The 23,596-nt window shown below is 38.5% G+C and overlaps 1 protein-coding gene across 1 annotated transcript; it reads left to right on the top strand.

Annotated features, from left to right (window-relative positions):
• The first annotated feature begins 1,376 nt into the window (after window positions 1-1,376).
• PTCHD3 (patched domain containing 3) lies at window positions 1,377-20,021 on the top strand. Its single transcript, XM_044226427.1, has 4 exons — window positions 1,377-2,534; window positions 3,499-3,620; window positions 15,524-15,669; window positions 18,517-20,021. Exons 1-4 carry the CDS (start codon window positions 1,377-1,379, stop codon window positions 20,019-20,021), a joined length of 2,931 nt encoding a protein of 976 aa, XP_044082362.1.
• Window positions 20,022-23,596: the final 3,575 nt, after the last annotated feature.

Below are 23,596 nucleotides of genomic sequence, written 5' to 3'. Positions count from 1 at the left end.
AAGAAATACCATAAAGTTGGGCAGTAAAAGGCCCTAGTTTTGCACATTACAGAGCACTTGTGAACACCCTCCCTCTAACATTTCATCCTAAATGTTTAGGATAAGAGCTGAGCCATTCTCTCCATAATATAGATATGGTTTAACAAATGGAATTCCAACAAATGGAATTCCCAAATCAGTTCACCCCCCTTTTTAAATTTTTATTTTATTTATTTATTTTACAGACAAGATCACAAGTAGGCAGAGAGGCTGGCAGAGAGAAAGGGAGGGAGCAGGCTCCCTGCCGAGCAGAGAGCCGGATGCAGGACTGGATCCCAGGCATGACCTGTGCCAAAGGCAGTGGCTTAACTCACTGAGCCACCCAGGCGCCCCCACCCCCCATTTTTTTAATGTGATACATTAGATTTAGACCGCACCAATGACAAACTCAAGATATAGCTATAACTAGGACTTGAAACAAGCCAACGAAGAAGAGGATCCACCTCCCATTTAATGTAACTTTTAGAACAGAAAACGGGTGCCACCTTGTGGTTATTAAGGTCACTCTTAAACCATGACTTTCTGGAAAGCCAACTTACTATCTCCTATTTCTTTCTCCCTTAAAATATTGCTAAAGATATCTTCCTCAAAGTCTTGGACTTGATATTCTTAGAATCTGGAGATTTCGTTAAAACGCGGTATCTCCGCACATAAAAACACAACCACAATCAATGCTAAGTGACCGCCAACCACGGAAAACACGGCGAGCAATTTTCCTGATTCTAGGACCCGCTCGCCACCAGCCTGCCTTCTAGTCACCTGCACGTCAAAAGGTAGGTGAGGACTTTCATGAAAATGGTGACATGAACACAGGGGTCCCTCCATCCTGGGAACTGTGGAAAAGACCAAAGATGAACACTCACTTTCCCTTCTACATGTTGCCTTCTAACTTTTTACGAGGAGAATGTTTATGTTCGGTTTGATAAAAACAATACACTCAGTGCAGCAGGCTCCCCTTACCCAAGAACTGTGTTACTGGACGATCCCAGAAAGGCTAGAACGTGTGTGTGTGTGTGTGTGTGTGTGTGTAAGCCACCCCCCCCCATGTAAGTCTTGCACAACAGGCAGCATCTTACCTTTAAGAAGTGCTTCTGTATTAACCCGACTCCGGAGGGCACGGCTCGCCACACGCAGATTTGGGTCCGGTCGGGCCATGGGTCCGGACACGTGCTCCGCCCGGAAGCCTGCAGGGTCGGGCCGCGAGCAGCCGGAGCTCAAACAGACGCCCTTGGAACTTCCCCCGGAAACCGTTGGGTGCGGGGAGATGAGCGCTCCGTCCGGTGGCTGCCGTCTCACCTGCCGCCCCGAGTGAGAACGTCGCCTCGCCTTCCCGGAAAATGAGCCTCAGTCCCTCCAAAGTTGCGCCGGAGGCCGGGCCTCAGTCCGCAGCCCAGAAGCCGAAGCCGGAGCCGGAGCCGGAGCCGGAGCCGGAGCCGCCACGGGGGCCGCAGCCGGAGACGAGGCCGAAAGCCGAGGCCCAGCCCGGGCCGGACTCCAGGAGGCCGTCGGAGCAGGGGGCGCGCCCGCGGGCACAGCCGCTCCCCGCCTCCAAGCCCGAGTCAGAGCGGCCGTTGCAGTCAAGTCATGGACTGGAACCCAAGCTTACCCCGGCTTTGGGGCAGCGCACACAGTCCCTTGGGGCGTCCCATTCCCAGTCGAGGTCAGTGAGGGAGCCTTCAGGCCCGCCGGTGTCATGGTCACGCTCAAGGTCACGGTCGGAAAATCAGCCATCGGAGAGACCCCACTGCCACACCGACTGCCTGGAGGCGCCCCTCTCCCGCGCCTTCGGAAAGCTGGGGTGGGTGGTGGGCTCGCACCCCTGGATCTTCCTGCTGGTGCCCATTGCGCTGACGGCCATTCTGGGCACTGGCTTCATTTACTTGCCCAAGGATAAAGAGGAAAACCTGGAAGAGCAGTACAGCCCCATAGGGAGCCCGGCCAAGGCTGAGCGGCGCTTTGTGCAGGGACATTTCACCGCCAACGACTCTTACCACTTCTCCATCTCCAGGAAGAGCACTGAAGTCAATTTCGCTTGCATTCTGGCGGTCTCCAACACCACCTCCGTGCTGGAACAAGAAATCCTGGAAGAAATTAGTAAACTGGATGCTGCGATACAGGATCTGTATGTGACGGAGGAAAACAGAACCCAGACCCGCTACGATCAGGTGTGTGCTAAGTACGAGGATTTCTGCGTTCCCTCCAACCCGCTCTTGGCTGTCTGGCAGAGGAACAAAAACCTCGACTTGAGAAATGTCACCTTCCCAATCTTCAACCCAACAGGCCAGCCCATCTACCTGGCGGGGACCATTGGAGGAACGTTTTTAGGCATGAGGATGGGAAAGAACCAGTTACTCGTGAGGGCCAAGGCCATGCGGCTACTGTACTTCCTGAAGACTCAGGATGGCGAGGTCAACGAGCATAGCAAGATGTGGCTGATCCATTTCCTGAACCAATTTAGCAACATCGAAAAGAGTCTGGCCTTGAAGAAGATCCAGGTACCTGGTGGCTGGGCTTTAGAGGGAGGCCAGGAGAAGGTGGGAGGAATAAGGACACTTTTTCCAAGGATCGTTTAACAGTAGTACTCCCCAATTATCTGATGGAGTCCTTGCCTTGAAGCTGGGAGTGCTCTACTCTATTCAGTACTTAAACCAATGTCCTTAATCTCACACATCAAGGATGCCACAAACCTTCAATCCTTAGTAATGTTGGTGAAAAACACAAATTTTACATCATCGACAGATGTAGGTCTGTTCCATACAGACATTGATCATCAGGTTTCCTAGTCAAATGACTTTGAAATTCCTGCTTTTAGTTAAAGTCTTTGCTGGTTGGGGGAGCTCCCTAAAACTTGTTTGGAGTTCACTGAAATTAAAAACAAAACAAAACACCCCAAAACCCCAACAACAACAACAACAAAAAAAAAACCCTTCAAGAAGAAGTTCATGGTGTTTATGAAAAAAGAACTAGCTTAGCATTTTCTGAGTAAATTCTAGCACAGTGCCAGGCACATGCTAACCATTCTGTAATGTTGGGCCAGCAAGCCCTTTAATACTTGTGAATAAGCCCGGTAAAGTGAGACAGCTACTGGAAAAAGCCTTTGAATACCAGGTCTTTCTGAAATATCAATGCACTTAAAATTGTAAAAGTCAAAAACTTAATGAAATTTAGAAGAAGCGACACTTTTCTGTGGCTATTAATGACTTCATGGTCTTACATAGAACTCAGATTTTGTATATTCAGAAGTTTTAAACTTTGCGTTTTTGCAAGAGACTTTGGAAACCATGCCATAGATTTGTGGGAAGAAGCAAATCTATGTTGTCTTCTTTATTCTAAAGTCATAGTCCACAAATTTTAACATGTCGTTTCAATGAATAAGCTGTAGTGTTTAAGTAGTTTTTGTCGCTTACACACAAATATTGGAATGAAAAGTTATTTACTTGGGTATATTTTCTGTGGCAGGTGGTCTACTTTACATCACTTTCCAGACAACTGGAATTTCAAGCCACTTCTATGACAGTGATCCCTTTGTTTCACCTGGCATACCTTCTAATCATATTATTCGCAATCATATCATGCTACAGGTAAAGCAGTTTTATTAGTTGTTTAACTCTTTTAAAAAACATTTGTGTGTGGTGAAATACATATAAAAGATATAAAATATGTCATTTCAATCATTTTTTAGTGTACAATTTAGTGGTATTAATTAGATTCACACTGTTGTACAACCATCACAACTGTCTGTTTCTAAACATTATTCATCACCCCAAACAATATGTATAAGTCTCAGCCAGTAACCCACCATGGCCTCCCCACACCCAAATCCCTATTAACTTTTTTTTTTTTTAAAGATTTTATTTATTTATTTGACAGAGACAGCAAGAGAGGGAACACAAGCAGGGGGAGTAAGAGAGGGAGAAGCAGGCTTCCCCCCCCCCAAACAAGGAGCCCCACGCAGGGCGATCCCAGGACCCTGGGATCATGACCTGAGCCAAAGGCAAATGCTTAACCGACTGAGCCACCCATGTACAACCTTCCCCCCCGCCCAGTTAATCTTTATCTACTTTCTATTTCTATGAACTTGCCTATTCTACAGATTTCATCTAAGTGAAATCATACAATATTTGTTCTTTTGTGACTGGCTTATTTCACTTACCATAACGTTTTCAAGGTTCAACTATGATCTAGCATGTATCAAAACTCCATTCCTTTTCCTGACTAATGTTTCATCATATATAAACAGTACTGTTTATTCACTTGTCTGTTGTTGGGCACTTGGAATGTTTCCACCTTTTGGCTTTTGTGAATAATGTTGTAGTGAACACGGGTATACAAATATTTGTCTGAGCTGCTGTTTTCAATTGTTTTCAGTATATTCCTAGGAGTTTAATTGGCCAGTTATGTAATTCTGTGTTTAGCTCTTCTAAGAAGTGCCAAACCACTTGCCACAGAGGCTACCCCATTTTACATCCTACCAGCAGTGTGTAAGGGTTCTAATTTCCACACATCCTCACCAACATTATTAACAGCTATCTTAGTAGTAGCAAATAGTGTTTAAATGTACATTTCCCTAATTATGAATGGTGTTAAGTATCTTCATGTGATTATTGGCCATTTGCCTGGCTTCTTTGGAGAGATATCTATGCAAGTCCTTTGCCCACTTTTTTTCATTGGGTTGTTTGTCTTTTTGTTGTTGAGTCCTGCTGTTAATGAGTACTTTGTGTATTTTGGATATTAAACCTTTATCAGATTTGTAGAGACATCTGGGTGGCTCAGTTGGTTGAACATCCAGCTCTTGGTTTCAGCTCAGATCATGATCTCAGGGTTGTGAGATCAAGCCCTGAGTTGGGTTCGGTGCTGGGCTGGAGCCCACTTAAGATTTTCAATCTCTCTCTCTCTGTCTCTCTGCCCCTCTCCCCTGCTCATGTTCTTCCTTGCTCGTTCTCTCTTTCTTTCTCAAGAAAAGATATATGATTTATGAATATTTCCTCCCATTCTTTCATACAGTCTCTTCACTTTCTTGATAATGTCTTTAATGCACAAAAGCTTTTAATTTTGAAGAAATCCAATTTATCTTTTACCATTTTTCTTTTGCTATTTATGCTTTTGGTGTTACATCTAGGAATCTGTTGACAAGTCCAAGGTCATGTATCTTTGCCCTGTTTCCTTCTAAGAATTGAAAACCTTTGATGGTTTTATCTCTTATATTTAGGTTGTTGATTGATTTTAGTTCATTTTTGTATATGGTGTGAGTAGAGGTCTAACTTCATTCTTGCACATATGGAAACCTAGTTGTCCAAGTACCATGTGATGAAGAGATTGTTCTTTCCCAGTTGACTGGATTTGGCATCCTTGTCAAAAATCAATTGGCTGTAGATATATGGGTTTATTTCTGTGGACTCTCAATTCTATTCCATTAGCCTACATGTCTGTTGATATGTCAGAACCACATTGTTTTAGTTGCTGTAGCTTTGTTGTGAGTTTTGAAATCTGGAAATCTCAGTCCTCCCATTCTTTTCTTCTTTTTCATGATTATTTTGGATATCCATGGATTCTTGCAATTCCATATGAATTTGAGGGTTGACTTTTCCATCTCTTAAGAAAAGAAAAAGGCCATTGGCGTTTTGTAATAAAGATTATGTTGAATCTATAGGTTGCTTTAGGTGAGATTGACATCGAACAATCTCAGTTTGGAAGAGAGGACACTCTCTTCCTCCCCATGAACTAAGGATGTCTTGCCATTAACTTAGGTCTTTATTTTCTTTTGCCAATTTTTTAAATTTTTAGTCTTTTATTTCCTTGGTTAAATTTATTTCTAAGTATTTTATTCTTTTAGACACTATATAAATGCAATTGCTTTCTTCATGTCATTTTTTGGATTGTTCATTGCACATAAATGGAAACACAACTGATTTTTCTGTGTTGATCTTGTATCTTGCAGCTTTGCTCAATTTGTTTATTAACTCTACTAGTTTTATTGTGGATTATTTGAAATTTTCATGTATAGAATCATATAATCTGTAAAAAGGAATAGTTACATTCTTCACTTCCAATTTGAGTTCCTTTTATTGCTCTTTCTTATCTAATTTCTCTGGCTAGCACTTCTATTTCAATGTTGAGTGTCACTGGTGAAAATGGGCATCTTTATCATGTTCCAGAATTTAGAGGGAAATCTTTCAGTCTTTCACTATTGAGTATAATGTTAGCTATGCAGTTTTCATAAATGCACCTATCATTTTGAGGAAGTTCATTTCCATTCCTTGTTTTTTGAGTATTTTTATTGTGTCACAGCCAGCGCAACAAATCGACCAGGAACATGAGGGTAAGAGGATGAAGAAAAGAACTCGAGAAGCAGAGAGATGGGGGCAGGAGGAGCACTGAGGAGGATGTCCAACAGTGCTAAGTTTATTCAAAGCATTAAGGCCATATATATAGTGATATTACAATAGGAGAAGCAATACATCTGTTTCTAGTTAAACAACCAAGAGTTCCCACAATAGGAGGAGCAATACATCTGTGTCTAGTTAAACAACCATGAGTTCCCACTATAAGCAGACCTCGTGGCGCCAAATGGCTGATGCCAGTACACTTGTTCTGAATTGATACAGCAAACCTGAAAGTAATTTATGGGCTGTACTAGGGCATCAAGGACCAGCCATGAACTTATGACCCCAACCGAATTGTTCTCATTTGTTTAGCAAGCGTGTGGGAAGTCATGTAGGCGAGCACACAACACATAGCACAGACCCTTTCTCAGTGCTACTCAACTTTTCCCGTCTTAAACCTTTTGTTAGGTTATTCAGACTTTAAAGGAGGCACAAGTCAGGGTCTGGTTTGGTCCTCGTCTCAAGCCTTATTGCGGCCTCCCACATTATTGTAAATGGGTATTAGGTCTTGTCAAATGCCTTTTCTGCATCTGTTGAGATGATCACATAGTTTTCATCCTTTGTCCTATTAGTGTGGTATATTACATTGATTGATTTTCCCATGTTGAACCTCTCTTGCATTCCTGGGATAAATCCCACTTGGTCATGATGTATAATCCTTTTAATGTGCTATTGAACTGGGTTTACTAGAATTTTATTAAGGACATCTGCAACCATATTCATAAGAGATATTGATCTGTAGTTTTCTTCTTGTAGTCTTTATCTTGCATTAGTATTAGTGTTCCTTTTTCAATCTTTTGGAATGATTTGAGAATGATTGTGTTAATTCTTCCTTACACCTTTAGTAAAATTCACCAGTACAATGATCTGGTCTTGGACTTTTCTTTTTTGGAAGGTTTTTGATTATTAATTCAATCTTTTTACTTGTTCATGTCTGTTGAGATTTTCTATTTCATTGTGAGTCAGTTTATGTCATTTGTTCGTGGTTCTTGGAATTTGTGCATTTCTTCTAGGTTATCTAATTTGTTGGTATAAGATGTTTATAGTATTTTTTAAAATAATCCTTTCTATTTCTCTATAAGCAGTAGTAATATCTTCACTTTCATATCTGATTTAGTTATTTAGATCTTCTTTTTTGTCACTCTAGATAAAGGTTTGTCAATTTGCTGATTTATTTTAAATAGCCAAATTTTACTTCCATTGGTTCTCCTTTTTTTTTCTATACTTAGTTTTATTTTTTCCTATTTTAATCTTTCATTTCCTTCCTTCCTTCTGTTAGCTTTGGGTTTTGTTTTGTTTCTATTTCTATTAGATGTCTAATACCATAAAGTGATTTAAGATCTTTTTCTTTTTTTAATGTAGTATAAATTTATCTGTGAGCACTACATCCAGTAAGTTCTGGTATGCTGTGTATTTGTTTTCATTTATTGATAAGTATTTTCTAATTTCCCATGTGATCTGTTCTTTGGCCCATTAGTTATTAAATAGAGAGTTAATTTCCATATATTTTGAATTATCCAGCTTTCCCTCTACTTTTGATTTGGAGCATCACTCCATTGTTAGTTGAAAAGATGCTTTGTATGATTTCAGTATTTTTACGTTTTCAGACTTGTTTTGTAACCAAACATATGATCTATTCCAGAGAATGTTTCACGTGTGCTTGAGAATAATGTATATTCTGCTATCATTGGGTTGAGTGTTCTATGTATCTCTGTAAGTCGAACTGATTTATAGTGTTGTCCATTTCTTATGTTTCATTATAGAGTATCTGCCTGGATGTTTTAGCCATTACTGAAAGTGGTATATTGAATTCTCCCGCTCTTATTGTAGAGCTACCTATTTCTCTCTGCAAGTCTGTCAATATTTGCTTCACGTATTTTCGGTCTCTACTGGTGGTGCATGTCTGTTTGTAGTTTTTAAATCCTCTTGATGAATTGGCCTTTTTATCAATATATAATGTCCTTTGTCTCTTTTAACTGTTTTTAAAATAAAGTTTGTTTTGTCTTATATCAGTATATCCACCCCTGCTGTCCTTTGGTTACTACTCATATGGAATATCTTTATTCATCCTTTAACTTTCAATTTGTTTATGTCTTCGAATCTAGAGTCTCTTGTAGACACCATATAGTTGAATCATGCTATTTTATCCATTCTGTCAATCTCTACATTTTGACTGGGGAGTTTAATCCATTTACATTTAAAATAACTGCTGAGGGGTGCCTGGGTGGCTCAGTGAGTTAAAGCCTCTGCCTTTGGCTCAGGTCATGATCCCAGGGTCCTGGGATGGAGCCCCGTATTAGGCTCTGGGCTCAGCGGGAGCCTGCTTCCCCTCCTCTCTCTGCCTGCCTCTCTGCCTGCTTGTGATCTCTCTCTGTCAAATAAATAAATAAAATCTTAAAAAATAAAATAATATAAAATAACTGCTGAGAATGAGGGACTTCTGCTATTTTTCTATTTGTATTCTGTATATCTTACAGCTTTTTTATTCCTCATTTCATCCATTTATGCCTCTTGAATGTTTAGTTTTTATTTTTCTAGTGAGCTGTTTGATTCTCTTGTCATTCCCTTTGGCAGTGATTTTGTGAGATTTTCTTTAGGGTTACCATGGAGATTTATAATTCTCAATTTAAAACAATCTACATTAAACTTCAAATCAGATTACATTAACTTCAAATCAGATTTCGAACTTTCAAATCAGATACATTAACTTCAAATCAGATTTCCTAGAGTTCTCTGTTGTTTTTTAATGTGTTTATTTAAGATTGTAGTAGTCCATTTTCTTAGTGATTTTCCCAAGCCATTATTGTAAAGACTATAATTACTGTTTTTGTACTCACTGAAGTTTCTGTACCTTAGCTTTCATTTAGTTAGTGTCTTGACATAGATTTCCCTGGATGCCAGGAGCTCTCCCAATTTTTGCAACATGGTTCTACCCTAGACCCTCCTTCAACACTTAGCAAGGCTTACACTGTGCCTGGGGATCAGTCCTAGGTGAAAGCTTAGAATTGGTTCCATACTGGTAACACAGCTGTTACTGCTTTAAGACTGCTTCTGCCTTAATGCTATTGCCACCTTGAGGCTGTGGCCACTTTAATGCATCTGTCACTTTATGGTCACTGCCACTTTAAGACTTCTACTGCACTGGAGAGGGAGAGAGACATGGCATGTAAAATCACTATAAAACTTTTCAACAATTTTGAAGTGCTTCCCCACCTTTTATTCAACATTTGTTTACATGTTGTAAGCATTTGACTATTTTCCAGAGTTTATAGAATTCTGAAAATATATGCTGGTTTTTCTATATTTCTGGGGGTTGGGTGGAGTCATGAGACTTGCGAAATACCTACTCCAGGTTTTTGTTGACATCTAACACTAAACTCTTACTTTTTAAACTTTTTCCCCATTAGCAATAGTGTGCAATCACATAGAATAGTAAAAAGAAATACAGAAATTGTGGTTAGGAACACTTGGGTGGCTCAGTCAGTTAAATATCTGCTTTTGGCTCAGGTCATGATCCCAGCATCCTAGGATTGAGTCCCACATGGGCTCCCTGCCTAGGAGGGAGCCTACTTCTCCCTCGCCCTCTGCCTGCCACTCCCCCTGCTTGTGCTCCCTCTCTCTCTCTCTAACAAATACATAAGTAAAGTGTTTTAAAAAAAGAAAAAAAGAAAAAGAAATTGTGGCCAATTTTGTTTTATTTGGTGTATTTTTCTACCTTACATATTTGCCAATTATGACCATTTGGAGGCAGATATGCTGATAGAACTAAACAACACGTCCTGATTTCTAAGTTTGAACTAGTACTTTTAACTATATAAAAATAATCTTTAATTTAATTGACTTAGATATCTTCATTGTTCTGATGTGGGCTTTATATTGTTAAGCACTTAAAAATTGTTATCTAGGCCTTAGGGTTAATTTAGTCTCTTGTGATCAGAAAGCTAAAATGTGAAAAATGTCAACAAATAAAAGAATTTAGGTGTATAAAGAACACTACAGATTATATCATTCCAGTGATTCTCACAGCAGAGACACAGAGACAACTCTTAAGTCCATGCATTCTGAGGCCTTTCCCTATTGAATCAAGTCTCTGGGGGTTCCGTTTGAAAATCTATATTTCAAAAGCTTGTCTACTTGATTCGCATTTGTAGGTTGATTTGGGAACAAATGATATAATTCAACCTCTAGATTTTTAATGTAGAGAAAAATGAGGCCCCAGTAGACAAAGGGAGTCAAATAACTACAATGGGTACCTCTTTGAGTCAATAAACTAACTCACAGCTTTGTTATTCTGGAAAGAAAGACCACAATGCCCTAGAAAACGAACAAACCAAAATACTAAAGAGGAAGCGTAGGAGGGAGGGAGGGAGCAAGTGGGGGAGGAGGCAGAATGTGGGGAGGGGAAAAGACAAAATTCTGTCTTTTTCAAGTCAGTAGAGTTAAAAAAAAATGTTAAACTCGTGTCGAATCTCCAAGGCACCAACAACTGGTTTGAAAAAGCTTGTCTACTAGATAGTTGGTTCTGAAGATAGAAGTTTATATTCATTCTTGCTTATCTGACTTAAATGACTATGGACAGTAATAGAGTAATACACAAAATACATCCTGTACCAAAGGCAATTAGAAAATGATTTATATTTATGTGTCTTTGAAGAATTTATGTGTTTGTAACCAACACACTGAACACCGAGGGCCCATGCAGTATACACATACAGCGACTTTGTTTGTGTCTTCCTTTGTTCCCTTTAAGTTTGGTAGGTAGAGCAGTTCTTCCTCTGCCCCATGAAAACTCAGGCAGGCCCTGTGACTTTTGTGGTCATTCTTAGGTAAGACAAAATCCTCCCGTCTGAATTAAAATGTTCATATCCATGTAATAAACGAAACAAAATCATGTAATAAAAAAAAGCAAAAAATAACTAGATTTGAAGCTAAGGTTCTCCCCCACCCCCACGCTGCCAGCACCCTTAGCCAGAGTGTGCTGCCTGGGACAGTCCTTAATGGGGAAAAAATGGACTCACCAGTCCTCTTGTAGCACTTTTCTTCCTACTTCTCATCTTGCTATGTTGGCTCTGGTTGGAGCATGCCCAAGGAGAAGAGGAAAAGGAGCAGGAAAATACTTAAGGTAAAGATGTTGCCATGATGGCTCAATTCATGCCTTTTCTGGTATCAAAAATAAAACCCATTCTCCTGTGAGAGTGTTTCCAAGTTTCTTAGACACCTCTCACTCCTCTCTCTGTTATCACAGAGAATATCTTCTCTGTGTTCTGGGTGGGGCCTCCTAGACAGTCCCTAAAACATTGCCCGTCCTGCTTGTCTCAGATTCTTACACAGGAAGGCTACTCCTTGCATACCTGCATCTGCCTCACACAGAAGCCTTGTTCAAACACATTTTAGGGTTCAATATTCATTGTCTCATAGTGAAGTCATAAGAACAATAGTAAGACTTTTCCAACTTTATGCTCTAACCTGAACCTCATTCTACAGCACAGTAATGGTATGTTGAGCTTCTAGACTATTTAAAACTTGTCTAACACTTTGGAAAGGTCGAAACTTATCCCAAATATTCAATCAGTTTCTGAAACAATCTGGGGAAAATCCTTCCCTTCTCAAATGCACTGGAAATTATTGTTTACTCATGGGAGACATGATTACCTTTCAAGGAAGATAAGAATCTCTCACCAAACATACAGATTGTTTTCTAAGGACAATAATTTCTAGTTTAGCCCTTGTCTGCTAAGTGAATTAAAAATTCAGAGAATGGGCCATCTTGCTGTCAGTGATGCCCAGATAGGCCTGAGCACTGGAATCATATGGGGAAAGATTTAGACATTCAGACTCTGCAGCTTCCCTACAAACTTATCGTATCAGAACCCGCAGAGCTAGGTTCCAGGAAATCCAAAGTTTTAAGACCCTCCTAGGTCATTCTGATAAACTGCTTAAAACCAAATCCATCTAGGACACTGGAATATCTGCAAATGTATTCACCAAATTCCTACAGTGTTCACCTTCAAATTTTTTCTTCCATGGTCTATTGAACATTAAGATAAAGATCATTGAGGGGTGCCTGGGTGGCTCAGTGGGTTAAAGCCTCTGCCTTCGGCTAGGGCCATGATCTCAGGGTCCTGGGATCAAGCCCCACATCGGGCTCTCTGCTCAGTGGGGAGCCTGCTTCCTCCTTTCTCTCTGCTTTCCTCTCTGCCTGCTTGTGATCTCTATATGTCAAATAAATGAATAAAATGTTTTAAAAAATAATAAAAATAAATTAAAATAAAGGTCATTGAGAGAAAGTCAACTCAGCAATTAAAATAATACCTCCCACCCTCTGGAAAATTTATACCAAAAAATCCAGAAACTTGAAAGAGGGAATGGAAATAAATGTGTCATATGTAACTTTTATCCTCCTTAATTTTTCTGATTTCAGAGTTCATCTTTGTTACCTTCTTCTTTTAAACTGCCATAAGAAGCCAATATTTTTTTAAATTATTTTTAATTTTTTTAAATTAACATATAATGTATTATTTGCTCCAGGGGTACAGGTCTGTGAATCAACAGGTTTACACACTTAACTGCACTCACCATAGCACACACTCTCCCTAGTGTCCATAACCCAACCACCCTTTCCCTACCCCCCTCCTCCCGGCAACCCTCAGTTTGTTTTGTGAGATTAAGAGTCTCTTATGGTTTGTCTCCTTCCCAGTACCATCTTGTTTCATTTATTCCTTTCCTACCCTCCAAGTCCCCCACATTGCCTCTCAACTTTCTTATATCAGGGAGATCATATGATCATTGTCTTTCTCTGACTGACTTATTTTGCTCAGCGTAATACCCTCTAGTTCCATTCATGTCATCGCAAATGGTAAGATTTCATTTCTTTTGATGGCTGCATAGTATTCCATTGTATATTTATATACCCCATCTTCTTTATCCATTTATCTGTGGATGAACATCTAGGTTCTTTCCATTGTTTGGCTATTGTGGACATTGCTGCTATAAACATTTAGGTGCCCATGCCCCTTCAGATCACTACATTTGTACCTTTAGGGTAAATATCCAGTAGTGCAATTACTGGATTGTAAGGTAGCTCTATTTTCAAGTTTTTGAAGAACCTCCACACTGTTTTCCAGAGTGGTTGCACCAGCTTGCATTCCCATGAACAGTGTAGGAGGGTTCCCCTTTCTCCGCATCCTCGCCAGCATCTGTCATTTCCTGACTTGCTAATTTTAACCATTCTGACTGGTGTGAGGTGGTATCTAACTGTGGTTTTGTTTGTATTTCCCTGATGCCGAGTGATGTGGATCACTTTTTCATGTGTCTGTTGGCCATTTGGATGTCTTCTTTGCAGAAATGTTTGTTCATGTCCTCTGTCCATTTCTTGATTGGATTATTTGTTCTTTGGGTGTTGAGTTTGCTAAGCTCTTTATAGATCTTGGATACTAACCCTTTATCTGATATGTCCTTTGCAAATATCTTCTCCCATTCTGTCAGTTGTATTTTGGTTTTGTTGACTGTTTCCTGTGCTTTGCAAAAGTTTTGATCTTGATGATGTCCCAATAATTCATTTGGAGTGGAGTCTTTTGGGTTTTCCACATATATCATATCATCTGCAAAGAGTGATAGTTTGACTTCTTCTTTGCTGATTTGGATGCCTTTAATTTCTCCTTGTTGTCTGATTGCTGAGGCTGGACTTCCAGTACTATGTTGAATAGCAGTGGTGATAGTGGACAGCCCTGCCATGTTCCTGACCTTAGCAGAAAAGCTCTCAGTTTTTTCCACTGAGAATGATATTCGCTGTGGGTTTTTCATAGATAAGCCAGTATTGTTTTGAGAAAGTATTCATCATAGTAAAAATTTAGTCTAACAAAGCAACTTATTTTTGCTCTGGAATTTTGTCTGTGAGGTTGATTTAGGGCCCAGAATTTAACTCCTAGAACTGGTGGACTGACAGAACGTGAGCTACAACCATGGTGCAGAATATTTTTTTATAATAAGAAAGTTTATTTATTTTACTGTTACAACAGTAAAAGGTCTTTAGTCATGTTGATAGTGTATTAGAATCAGTGCTTCTGTTTCCATAGTTGACTCTTAGGTTTCAATCCAAACTTAGTTTGTCTTTCCTACTAAAAATGTCTAGAGATGAGTATCAGTCATTTGTTTTGAAGCACTTAACAAACAAGTGAAATATAAATTTTAAAATTTTAAAATGTAATGTGGTGGGCACCTGGAAGGCTCAGTCAGTTAAGCATCTGCCTTCAGCTCAGGTCATGATAAGAGGGTCCTAGGGTCAAGTCCCACATCAGGTTCCCTGCTCAGCAGGGAGCCTGCTTCTCCTCTGCCTGCCACTCCACTCTCTCTCTTTCTCTGACAAATAAATAAATAATCTTTTAAAAAAGTATAATGCTGTGGCTGTTGGGTAGATAAAGTACTGAACTTATACTTTAAAATGCTGTCTATATACTCCCATTTCTGGGAAATAGGCCCAGGCTGTGTTATTCTAAATGGACTACATTTCCAATTCTTTTGCAATTAGTAGCAACTTTTCTAGAGCCCACTTCAGCAGTAAATGAAAATCCTGAAAACGTCTTAGGAGGAGTCTTTCTACATTTTGCTAAACAAAATACATATTGAACTGGCTCTGAAGTACATGAGCTATTTAGGCATGCATCTACGGTGAGCTGGAGTCGAGGGTTGGGTGAAAAAAGCACTGAATATGGATACTTACTTTGCTAAGACTTGCCCTCCATTTGCTGTTGTAGTCCATTTATACCCTTTGAAGAACAAAGTGGAATTAACCATCAGGAGTGTTTTAGTATAACTCTGTGGTTCTCAACTACCAATCAGTAGAGTGATTGCTTGCTTTGCTGCAGAAGAATCACCTAGAAAGTTTTGTAAAAGCTCAGATAGCTTTTCTGTTCCCTCTCTCCTTTTTCCCACTTGGTCTGGGATAGTGCCTGGGAATTAAAGGTCTCCACTAGACTAGCATGGGAATTATTGCCCAAGAGCCTTCTGAACAGGTGTCCAAGTCAAAAATGTTACAAACTGGTGGAATTTCAGTATAGAACCTACCACCACAAATCCCATGATTTTTCCTTCAAAACTTACAGGTGTGACTGCGTACGTAACAAAATGTGGACTGCAGCCTTTGGGGTGATTTCTGCTGCCTTGGCAGTGGTGAGCGGCTTTGGCCTGATGTTGTACATGGGGGTGCCATTTGTGATTATAGTTGCAAATTCACCATTTCTTATTCTGGGTGAGTAAAACAAAACATGAGGCTACATGTTGTATATGTGGGGGTGTGGGGTAGATAAGGGAGGGAGTTTAGGTTAGATTAAGCAAAATAATTATATTTGGGTGGTTCTATAGATCCAAAATGAGGTGATAGAAAAAAATAAAATAAAATTGAATTGTGTGTCTTTAGAGGGAGAAAATCTAGCACCCCAAATGGAAAAACACAGACAAGGGACATGAACAGATGGATCACACCCAAAACCAAAATATGAGTTACTGGAAATAATAAGAAAAAAATTGACCTCTCAATTAACCAAGGGATACAAATGAAAACAAAAATGAGACACCTTGTTTTCATACCAGATTAATGAATATCGGCAAGATTGAAGGAAGGTTGTTTAAAAATGAACACTCATCCTGCTACGGGTAAACTGTAACCTGGTAAACCCTTTTTTTAGTCCAGTTTTGCAAATCAAAAGACTTAAAAATTAAACAGGGAATGTGTTTGACTTACTGATTCCACTTCCTAGGAATTTGTCCTAATAGTTGGACAAGTGCTCAAAAAGTGAAAGCATGTTCACTTTGGCATTATTTAGAACAGGAAGGTTTTAAAAACCACTTAATTCCCTATCACATGGGATTGGGCAACAACAAATGTAGCATATTAAAATTGTGAATCATATTCAGTCCTTAGAAAGAGGTAGATTTATAAGATATATAAGGTAGACAAAAGATATATAACCACTACCAGAAAAATGCTTGTTATGAAACAAGGTGTTCAAAATAGAAAGATATAGTTGTATTGGTGTATTTGTATAGAGCAAATTCTGGATGGATATAAGTAAAAATGAAGGGTGGAATTACAGCTGTTTAAATTTTTTCTCCATATTTTCCTAAACATGAGAAAACAAAGGTGTTTCTATTTGAGAAAGTGAGGAGCTTGGAAGAGGTAGTATTTGGTTTCCTAGAGGATAGAGTGGATGAGCTGTATGCTGGATGTCAGGGCATCTCTTCCTGGTACACAGCCATACTTAGTCACTCACCAGACCTCCACAGCCATTAATAACAAGGTTAAGGTGTATGTAATTGATTTCATGTAAACCAGGATTGTAAAGTTTGTGTATTCACAGGAGTGTGAATGGCTCTGTGTGTGTGTGATTTAAGCAACTCAAGAAGTGTGTGAGGACAATTTCTGAATAAGGTTCTATAAATAATAAAACTAGTTTTTAGGGCGCCTGGGTGGCTCAGTGGGTTAAGCCTCTACCTTTTAACTCGAGTCATGATCTCAGGGTTCTGGGATCGAGTCCTGCATCAGTCTCTCTGCTCAGCAGAGAGCCTGCTTCCTCCTCTCTCTCTGCCTACTTGTGATCTCTCTCTGTCAAATAAATAAATAAAATCTTTTTAAAAAATAAAAATAAAGATAAATAAAACTAGTTTTTAAATACCTTGTAAATATCAATGAGTTAATTCTTTGTCCTTAGTACTTCTGATTCTCCCCTTTTGTCCAGCTGAGTACAACTGAAATCCTCAAGGCCGCTAGCCATAGAATGTCAGGATGCATTTGTGACATTCTGTGTAGCCTTATGTTGATTTAGATCCTTCTGCCTGCTTGATCATACCCAGAGAACATCTGATTAGAGGCAAAGTTGCAATTCCTAGTGCCCTCCTGTAGAGAAGATACCCCCAAATTGAAGTAGAGATCAGCATTTTATTCCACCTTGTGTATTCCTTGTTTATTTTATTGAGTTTGTATCAATATACATGGGTGAAAGTAGTGTCAACTCTAGCAAAAAGCTTGAGGCAGGTGAAACTTATCTGCAAATGCTCTTGCTGTCCTCACTATACCCTTTCTTCTTTCTAGTCCTCCTTTGCAAGTTTTCAGTGGTGATTTCAAAGTCCTCAAATGTTCTGTCCTCTCTACTCCAAACCCATCATGAAACATCCTTATGGAAAAGGATTACCTAGTAGATATTAATATGCAAGGGATTCTTTTTTTTAAGATTTTATTTATTTATTTGACAGAGATCACAAGTAGGCAGAGAGGCAGGCAGAGAGAGAGAGGAGGAAGCAGGCTCCCCGCTGAGCAGAGAGCCCAATGCTGGTCTCGATCTCAGGACCCTAGGATCATGACCTGAGCCGAAGGCAGAGGCTTTAACCCACTGAGCCATCCAGGAACTCCTATGCAAAGGATTCTTGAAATTTACTTTGGTGCGTGTGTCTGATATCAAGAGTACTTGCATTTTAATAATAATGCCTTAACCTGGGAAAGTTTAAGTGATAATATTCTGGGTATCAAAAACAGGCTTGGAGGAAAACAATCTGTGTGTGTGTGTGTGTGTGTGTGTGTGTGTATACTATGTGGTGCCTCTCAAATCCTACCACATCGATACTTAGATGCTAACTGTAGAAGAGGTAAGTCCAGCTTATATTTTAAGCAACAGAATGTTGGCTCAATGTGTCTGTACATTTGTATACAATGGTTTATGAGGGAAAATGGTCTCTCAGATAATCCAGTGGAATCAAAGATAGCATTGCTAATCCTGCTTCAGCTAACATCCACAACAGGTTTCCTGACTCATCGTTAAAGCGCCCTGCACGAAGACTAGGAGCAGAGTATCCTGTCTATCCCATGCTATGTACAAATAACAGGAGGTCATACAAAGCCCAGTGTTGTTACAGAGGAAGGGCTGAATTCTGGTGTGGCTTCAGAGGCAACCAAAGGAGGCAACAGAGAACAGAGAATCAAAGCACAGATTGGGCGAGATAAATCAGACCTTAAGAGATGGACAAAGAAGATGGTTTGAGTTTACGCATTTAATTTTTAATGGATATTAATATGTATGAAGATGGCTTTTTTTTTTTTTAACAGGCGTCGGGGTTGATGATATGTTCATAATGATTTCTGCCTGGCAGAAGACCAGCCTCATGGATAACATAAAACAGCGTCTGTCCAGTGTCTATTCCAAAGTGGCAGTGTCGATTACAATTACCACCATCACCAACGTCCTGGCCTTCTATACAGGGATTATGACCTCTTTCAGGTCCGTACAGTACTTTTGCATCTATACAGGAACAACCCTGCTCTTTTGTTATTTCTATAACATCACCTGTTTTGGGGCCTTTCTGGCCCTAGATGGTAAAAGAGAAAGAGTCTGTCTACGCTGGTTGAAAAAGCCAGAAACTCCTGACCAAAAATGTTCCTCATTAAAAAGATCCTGCTGTCTTCCATGTGATTCTCTCCCGGATGAAGAAGAAACTGATGTCCATCCAATGAATGTGTTCTTTCGAGACTATTTTGGCCCTTTTCTCACAAGAACTGAGTCCAAATTTTTTGTAGTGCTTTTATACATTTTGTACATCATAAGTAGCATCTATGGGTGTTTCCAAGTGCAGGAAGGTTTAGACCTTCGAAATTTGGCAAGTGACGATTCCTACATCACACCATATTTTAATGTAGAAGAAGAATATTTTTCAGATTATGGTCCCAGAGTTATGGTTATTGTTACAGAAACTCTTAACTACTGGGAGGATGGTGTTTGGCCAAAACTGGAAATATGTCTGTCAGATTTGGAAAACAGTGACTATGTAGATAAAAGTCTTACAGAGTTTTGGTTTCGAGAGTATGTGCAATATATGGAAAAGAGCCAGCAAGATGTAAGTGATAAGGATACTTTTATGAATAATTTGCCCAATTTTTTAACACATTTTCCACTTTTTATGTATGATATTAACATTTCATCATCACGTGAAATCATTTCTTCCCGGGGCTTCATTCAGACCGTGGGTGTTTCTTCTTCAATCAATAAGAAGACGATGTTATCCCAGTTACGAAGCAAAGCTGAAAAGTGCGAAATTCCCCTAATGGTGTATAACCAGGCATTCATATATTTTGATCAGTATACTGCAATAGTAGAAAATACTGTTCGAAATGTCATTGTTGCATCAACCGCTATGTTCATTGTTTCCTTATTGTTAATTCCTCACCCACTGTGTTCCTTGTGGGTAACTTTTGCTATTGCTTCTGTGATTGTGGGAGTAACGGGTTTCATGGCATTCTGGAATGTCAATCTTGATTCCATATCCATGATTAATCTTGTCATTTGTATAGGGTTTTCTTTCGATTTTTCTGCACACATTTCTTATGCATTTGTTTCCAGTTCTAAGCCCTCAGTAAACCAAAAAACGATTGAGGCATTGTATCTGCTAGGCTATCCAGTGTTACAAAGTGCACTTTCAACAGTTATAGGGGTGTGTGTTTTATCTGCAGCTAAAGCATACATCTTCAGGACATTTTTTAAGATTATGTTTCTTGTTATGGTATTAGGGGCTGCTCACGGCCTAATTTTTATTCCAGTATTCTTAACCTTTTTTTGAAGGTTTGTTTGAATATCTGCTAACAAATCAAAGACCAATTTTAGAATTCCTGATTGCCAGAATCCAATCTGATAAAAACGACTATCAGAAATAGTCAATAAACTTAAAACAAAGGCATGTTTCCTTGGCTTGGAAATCCTGTTTAAATATGTTATTCAAAATATCCTGAGAAAAATTAGTCTTACATTAAAATATCTTTACTAAATTAGGAAGTGTTGTCATCTTTATTATAGTCTATACAATAAGCATAAGGTATGACTTTCCAATTATTTTTTCCTTTTGTTTCATTGTTAGAAGTTTATGCCTGGAATTCAAATATTTGTACATTATAATATAAATGGAGTATTATTTTCATTGTACTTCCTATATCATTATTATGTAAAAGTACAACTTATTATTTATTATCCCAGTCTGGGGCTTTGTATGCATTTTCTTAATAGTATATTTTGATAAACTAAAACTTTTAAAGTTTTGAAATCCAATTTATCAATTTTTTTAGTGACCAATATTTTCTGTGTCCTAAGAAGTCTTTGTCTATTCCAAGATGACAAAAAAATCCACCTACGATATCTTCTCAAAGCTTCTCAAAGCTTATAGTTTTAATTTTACATTGAAGTCTGTGATCCATAAATCTTTTGTTGAGAAGTGTGGATAGAAGTTCATTATCTTCTTTGATCATGGACCAAATGATCATGCCTTTGCTTTCTCTTCATTTTTTTTTAAAGAATACTTTAACTGGATTTAGAACTCTGGGTTGAGAGGGTTTTTTCAGCACTTTAAAAATGTCATTGCATTGCCTACTTGACTAGAATCCAGTTTCCATTGTTATACCATTCAGTTTCCATTGTTATACCATTCTTCTCTATGGAATATGTCTTTTTTTCACTATCTGCTTTTAATATTTTCCTTTGTTACTTGTTTTCAGCAATTTGACTATGATGTGGTTGTGTGTGGTGTTTTTTTCTATTCAACCTTCTTTGGGTATCTTGAGCTTTTAGGAACTGTAGCTTGATATTTTCTATCATATTTGGAAATATTTTAGTCTTTATTTCTTGAAATATTTTTCTGCCACATTGTCTCTATCCTCTCTTTCTGGGACTCTAATTACAAATATGTTCCTGTTATTTTTAGTTGGTGCATAATATTGTAATATTCTTCAAGTTTGCATTTTGTCATTAATAAATTTGAATTTGTTGATTCCTTCAATAGACTCTACTCTTTAGCCCATATTTTATTGAAAAAAAAAAACAGTCTTTCTACATATGGTGAGATTCCTGGTAAGCTCAGGAATAGTCTACTCTGTGAAGGTTATTAATAATGATTTTGTGTATGAAAATATTTAAATAATTCAGTCAATATATGTTCATCTACTGACTCTTTATTTCATTGAGATTGTCATTCTTAGACAAATATTTTATAACACAAAATTCATCAAATAAATTCTATCTCTGATTATCTTCAATATTTGGCCAACAATTGGAGATGTTGCAAAATAATAGGTCTTTTCAATTTCATTCCATTCATTACAGAATGTAAATTTATCGCCCAAATGGAAGCTCATCAAAAAATTCTTCTCCCAAGTTAAGAAATTAGAAAACACAATTATAAAATTGTAAAATTAAATCAGATACATTGTTTGAGCTCTCCTTGTTTGATTTGTTCATTTCCTTCCTGGCTTTTGTAGTGATGAATTCAATGGCTTCCTACTCACACACTTTGTTTTCAATAATTCCAATTTTCTAAAGGCTTCAAAGCTTTACGTTTCTTTGGTCTTGCCTTCATTGAACACTTGATTAAAGATCACAACTGATTTTGAACAAATTGCAACAAGAACAAATAGAGGACTCATTCACAAACCAGTCCAATACCATTGTAGGGCACTAGATTGATTTTCAAAGTAGTTTTTCAAAGAGTCAAGCATTTGTAAAATCTGGCTGATGTTGGACAGTTAAGAGGAAAAAAGTACATACTGTCATGCTTGAATATTTTTAAATTCAATGTCCGCTTTATCAGCAAATATTTGTTGTTCACTGACTTCAGGTATTTTATTAGCTCATCTTGTTCCTTCTGCATGTATTCCTCAGATGTAATCTTTGATTACCCTTTCATATTTGCAAACGAAGCCTATTTTGCTTAGTATAGGTTATTATTAAGTTTTCTATGTGATTGTTAATTCTATCTCCAGCAGCCAAAACTGCTTTTCCACTACTGTCCTGGTATACCACCCAATTTAAATTAAATTTGATTTTAAATGAAGTATTATTGTTATTAATAGTTGAATTAAAATCAGCCTGGATTGGTTTGATTTACTTCTGCTTTTTACTTTCAGATTCTTTCTGGTCTAGTGATGTGGATGACACAGGTGCACTGAATAGAATTCTCACTTTAACATGTGGTTAACTCTGAAAGTCACCCATGATAAATCACCTCTCTTCCAGATCCTTTACAAATGCTATGCAACTAACACTTCCCCCCCACTGACAGTTGGCAGAGTGCTCATTGAATAAAATGAAGTGTGCTCAGACACGAGTGGTTAGGGACAGCTATCTCTTCACGGGATACTTTATTGGTAAAGCCATACTAGCCGCTTTAATAATATGGCCCAACATTTTAGTGGCTTATCCCAAAGGAATGTTTCTCACTCATGTAATAATCACAGTAGATTTTCCTAGTCAGTGAGTAGCTATCTTGACCATGGTAGTTCAGGGACCCAAATTCCTGCCAACTTACAGTGCCACAATTTAAATGGGTTCCTCTGTTGCCTCAGTCTAGATGGCAGAACAGAGAACTTCTTAAAGGTCTTGGCCTATAGGTGATACACATCACTTCTGCTTATATTCTGTACTTGATTACAGGCCACATGGCTACACATGTAGGCCAAAGGGACTAGAATATGTAGTCCTAGAGTGGGCACCCATGTTTCAATTGCCATTCCATATTATGGAAAGACAGCACAATTTTTGCTTAACAGCAAGCACTCAATGTTATTGATTCTTAACCTCTTACACTACACTAAAATAAATTCCAGATGGTTATTTAAATTTTTTATGTAGTAGCTAATTACAATCACAAAGTCTGTCTATTATGACACAAAATCTAGAACTCATAAAGCAAAGTGTTAGTTAATTCACCTACAAACATGTGCCATGGTCACCAACAAAGGTGGCAGGGGTGGGTGGGTGGAGGGAAGAACTTTTGACTCAAAATACAGATAAAAGTGATCCTTTCTTTAATATATGCATGGTTCTCATAAATCAAGAAGAAAATCCCAACAGTCCAAAAGGTAAACCAGAAAAACAGTTGAGAGCTCACCTGAAGAGGAAATATGATGCTTCTAAGCAATAATATAAAAATAAAACCAAAATAAGATACCAATGACACAAATCAAATGATTTACTGACATTCTGGTATAGGCTATGTCAAAACAAAACCTCATACACTGCCTTTGAGGGTGTAAATTGATAAACTCTAAGCATATTGGTTTATCAATAGCTCTAGAAATTTGAAAGGGGATATCCTCTGGCCCAGTAAATCTACTTCCAGAAAATTATCTCACAGATATGGGTCTTGTGTTC

This window comes from Neovison vison, chromosome 12 (genome assembly GCF_020171115.1).
Source record: "Neovison vison isolate M4711 chromosome 12, ASM_NN_V1, whole genome shotgun sequence".
Classification (NCBI taxonomy): domain Eukaryota; kingdom Metazoa; phylum Chordata; class Mammalia; order Carnivora; family Mustelidae; genus Neogale; species Neogale vison.
Note: the sequence above shows the minus strand (reverse complement) of the source record. Positions and strands in the feature narration are given on the sequence as shown.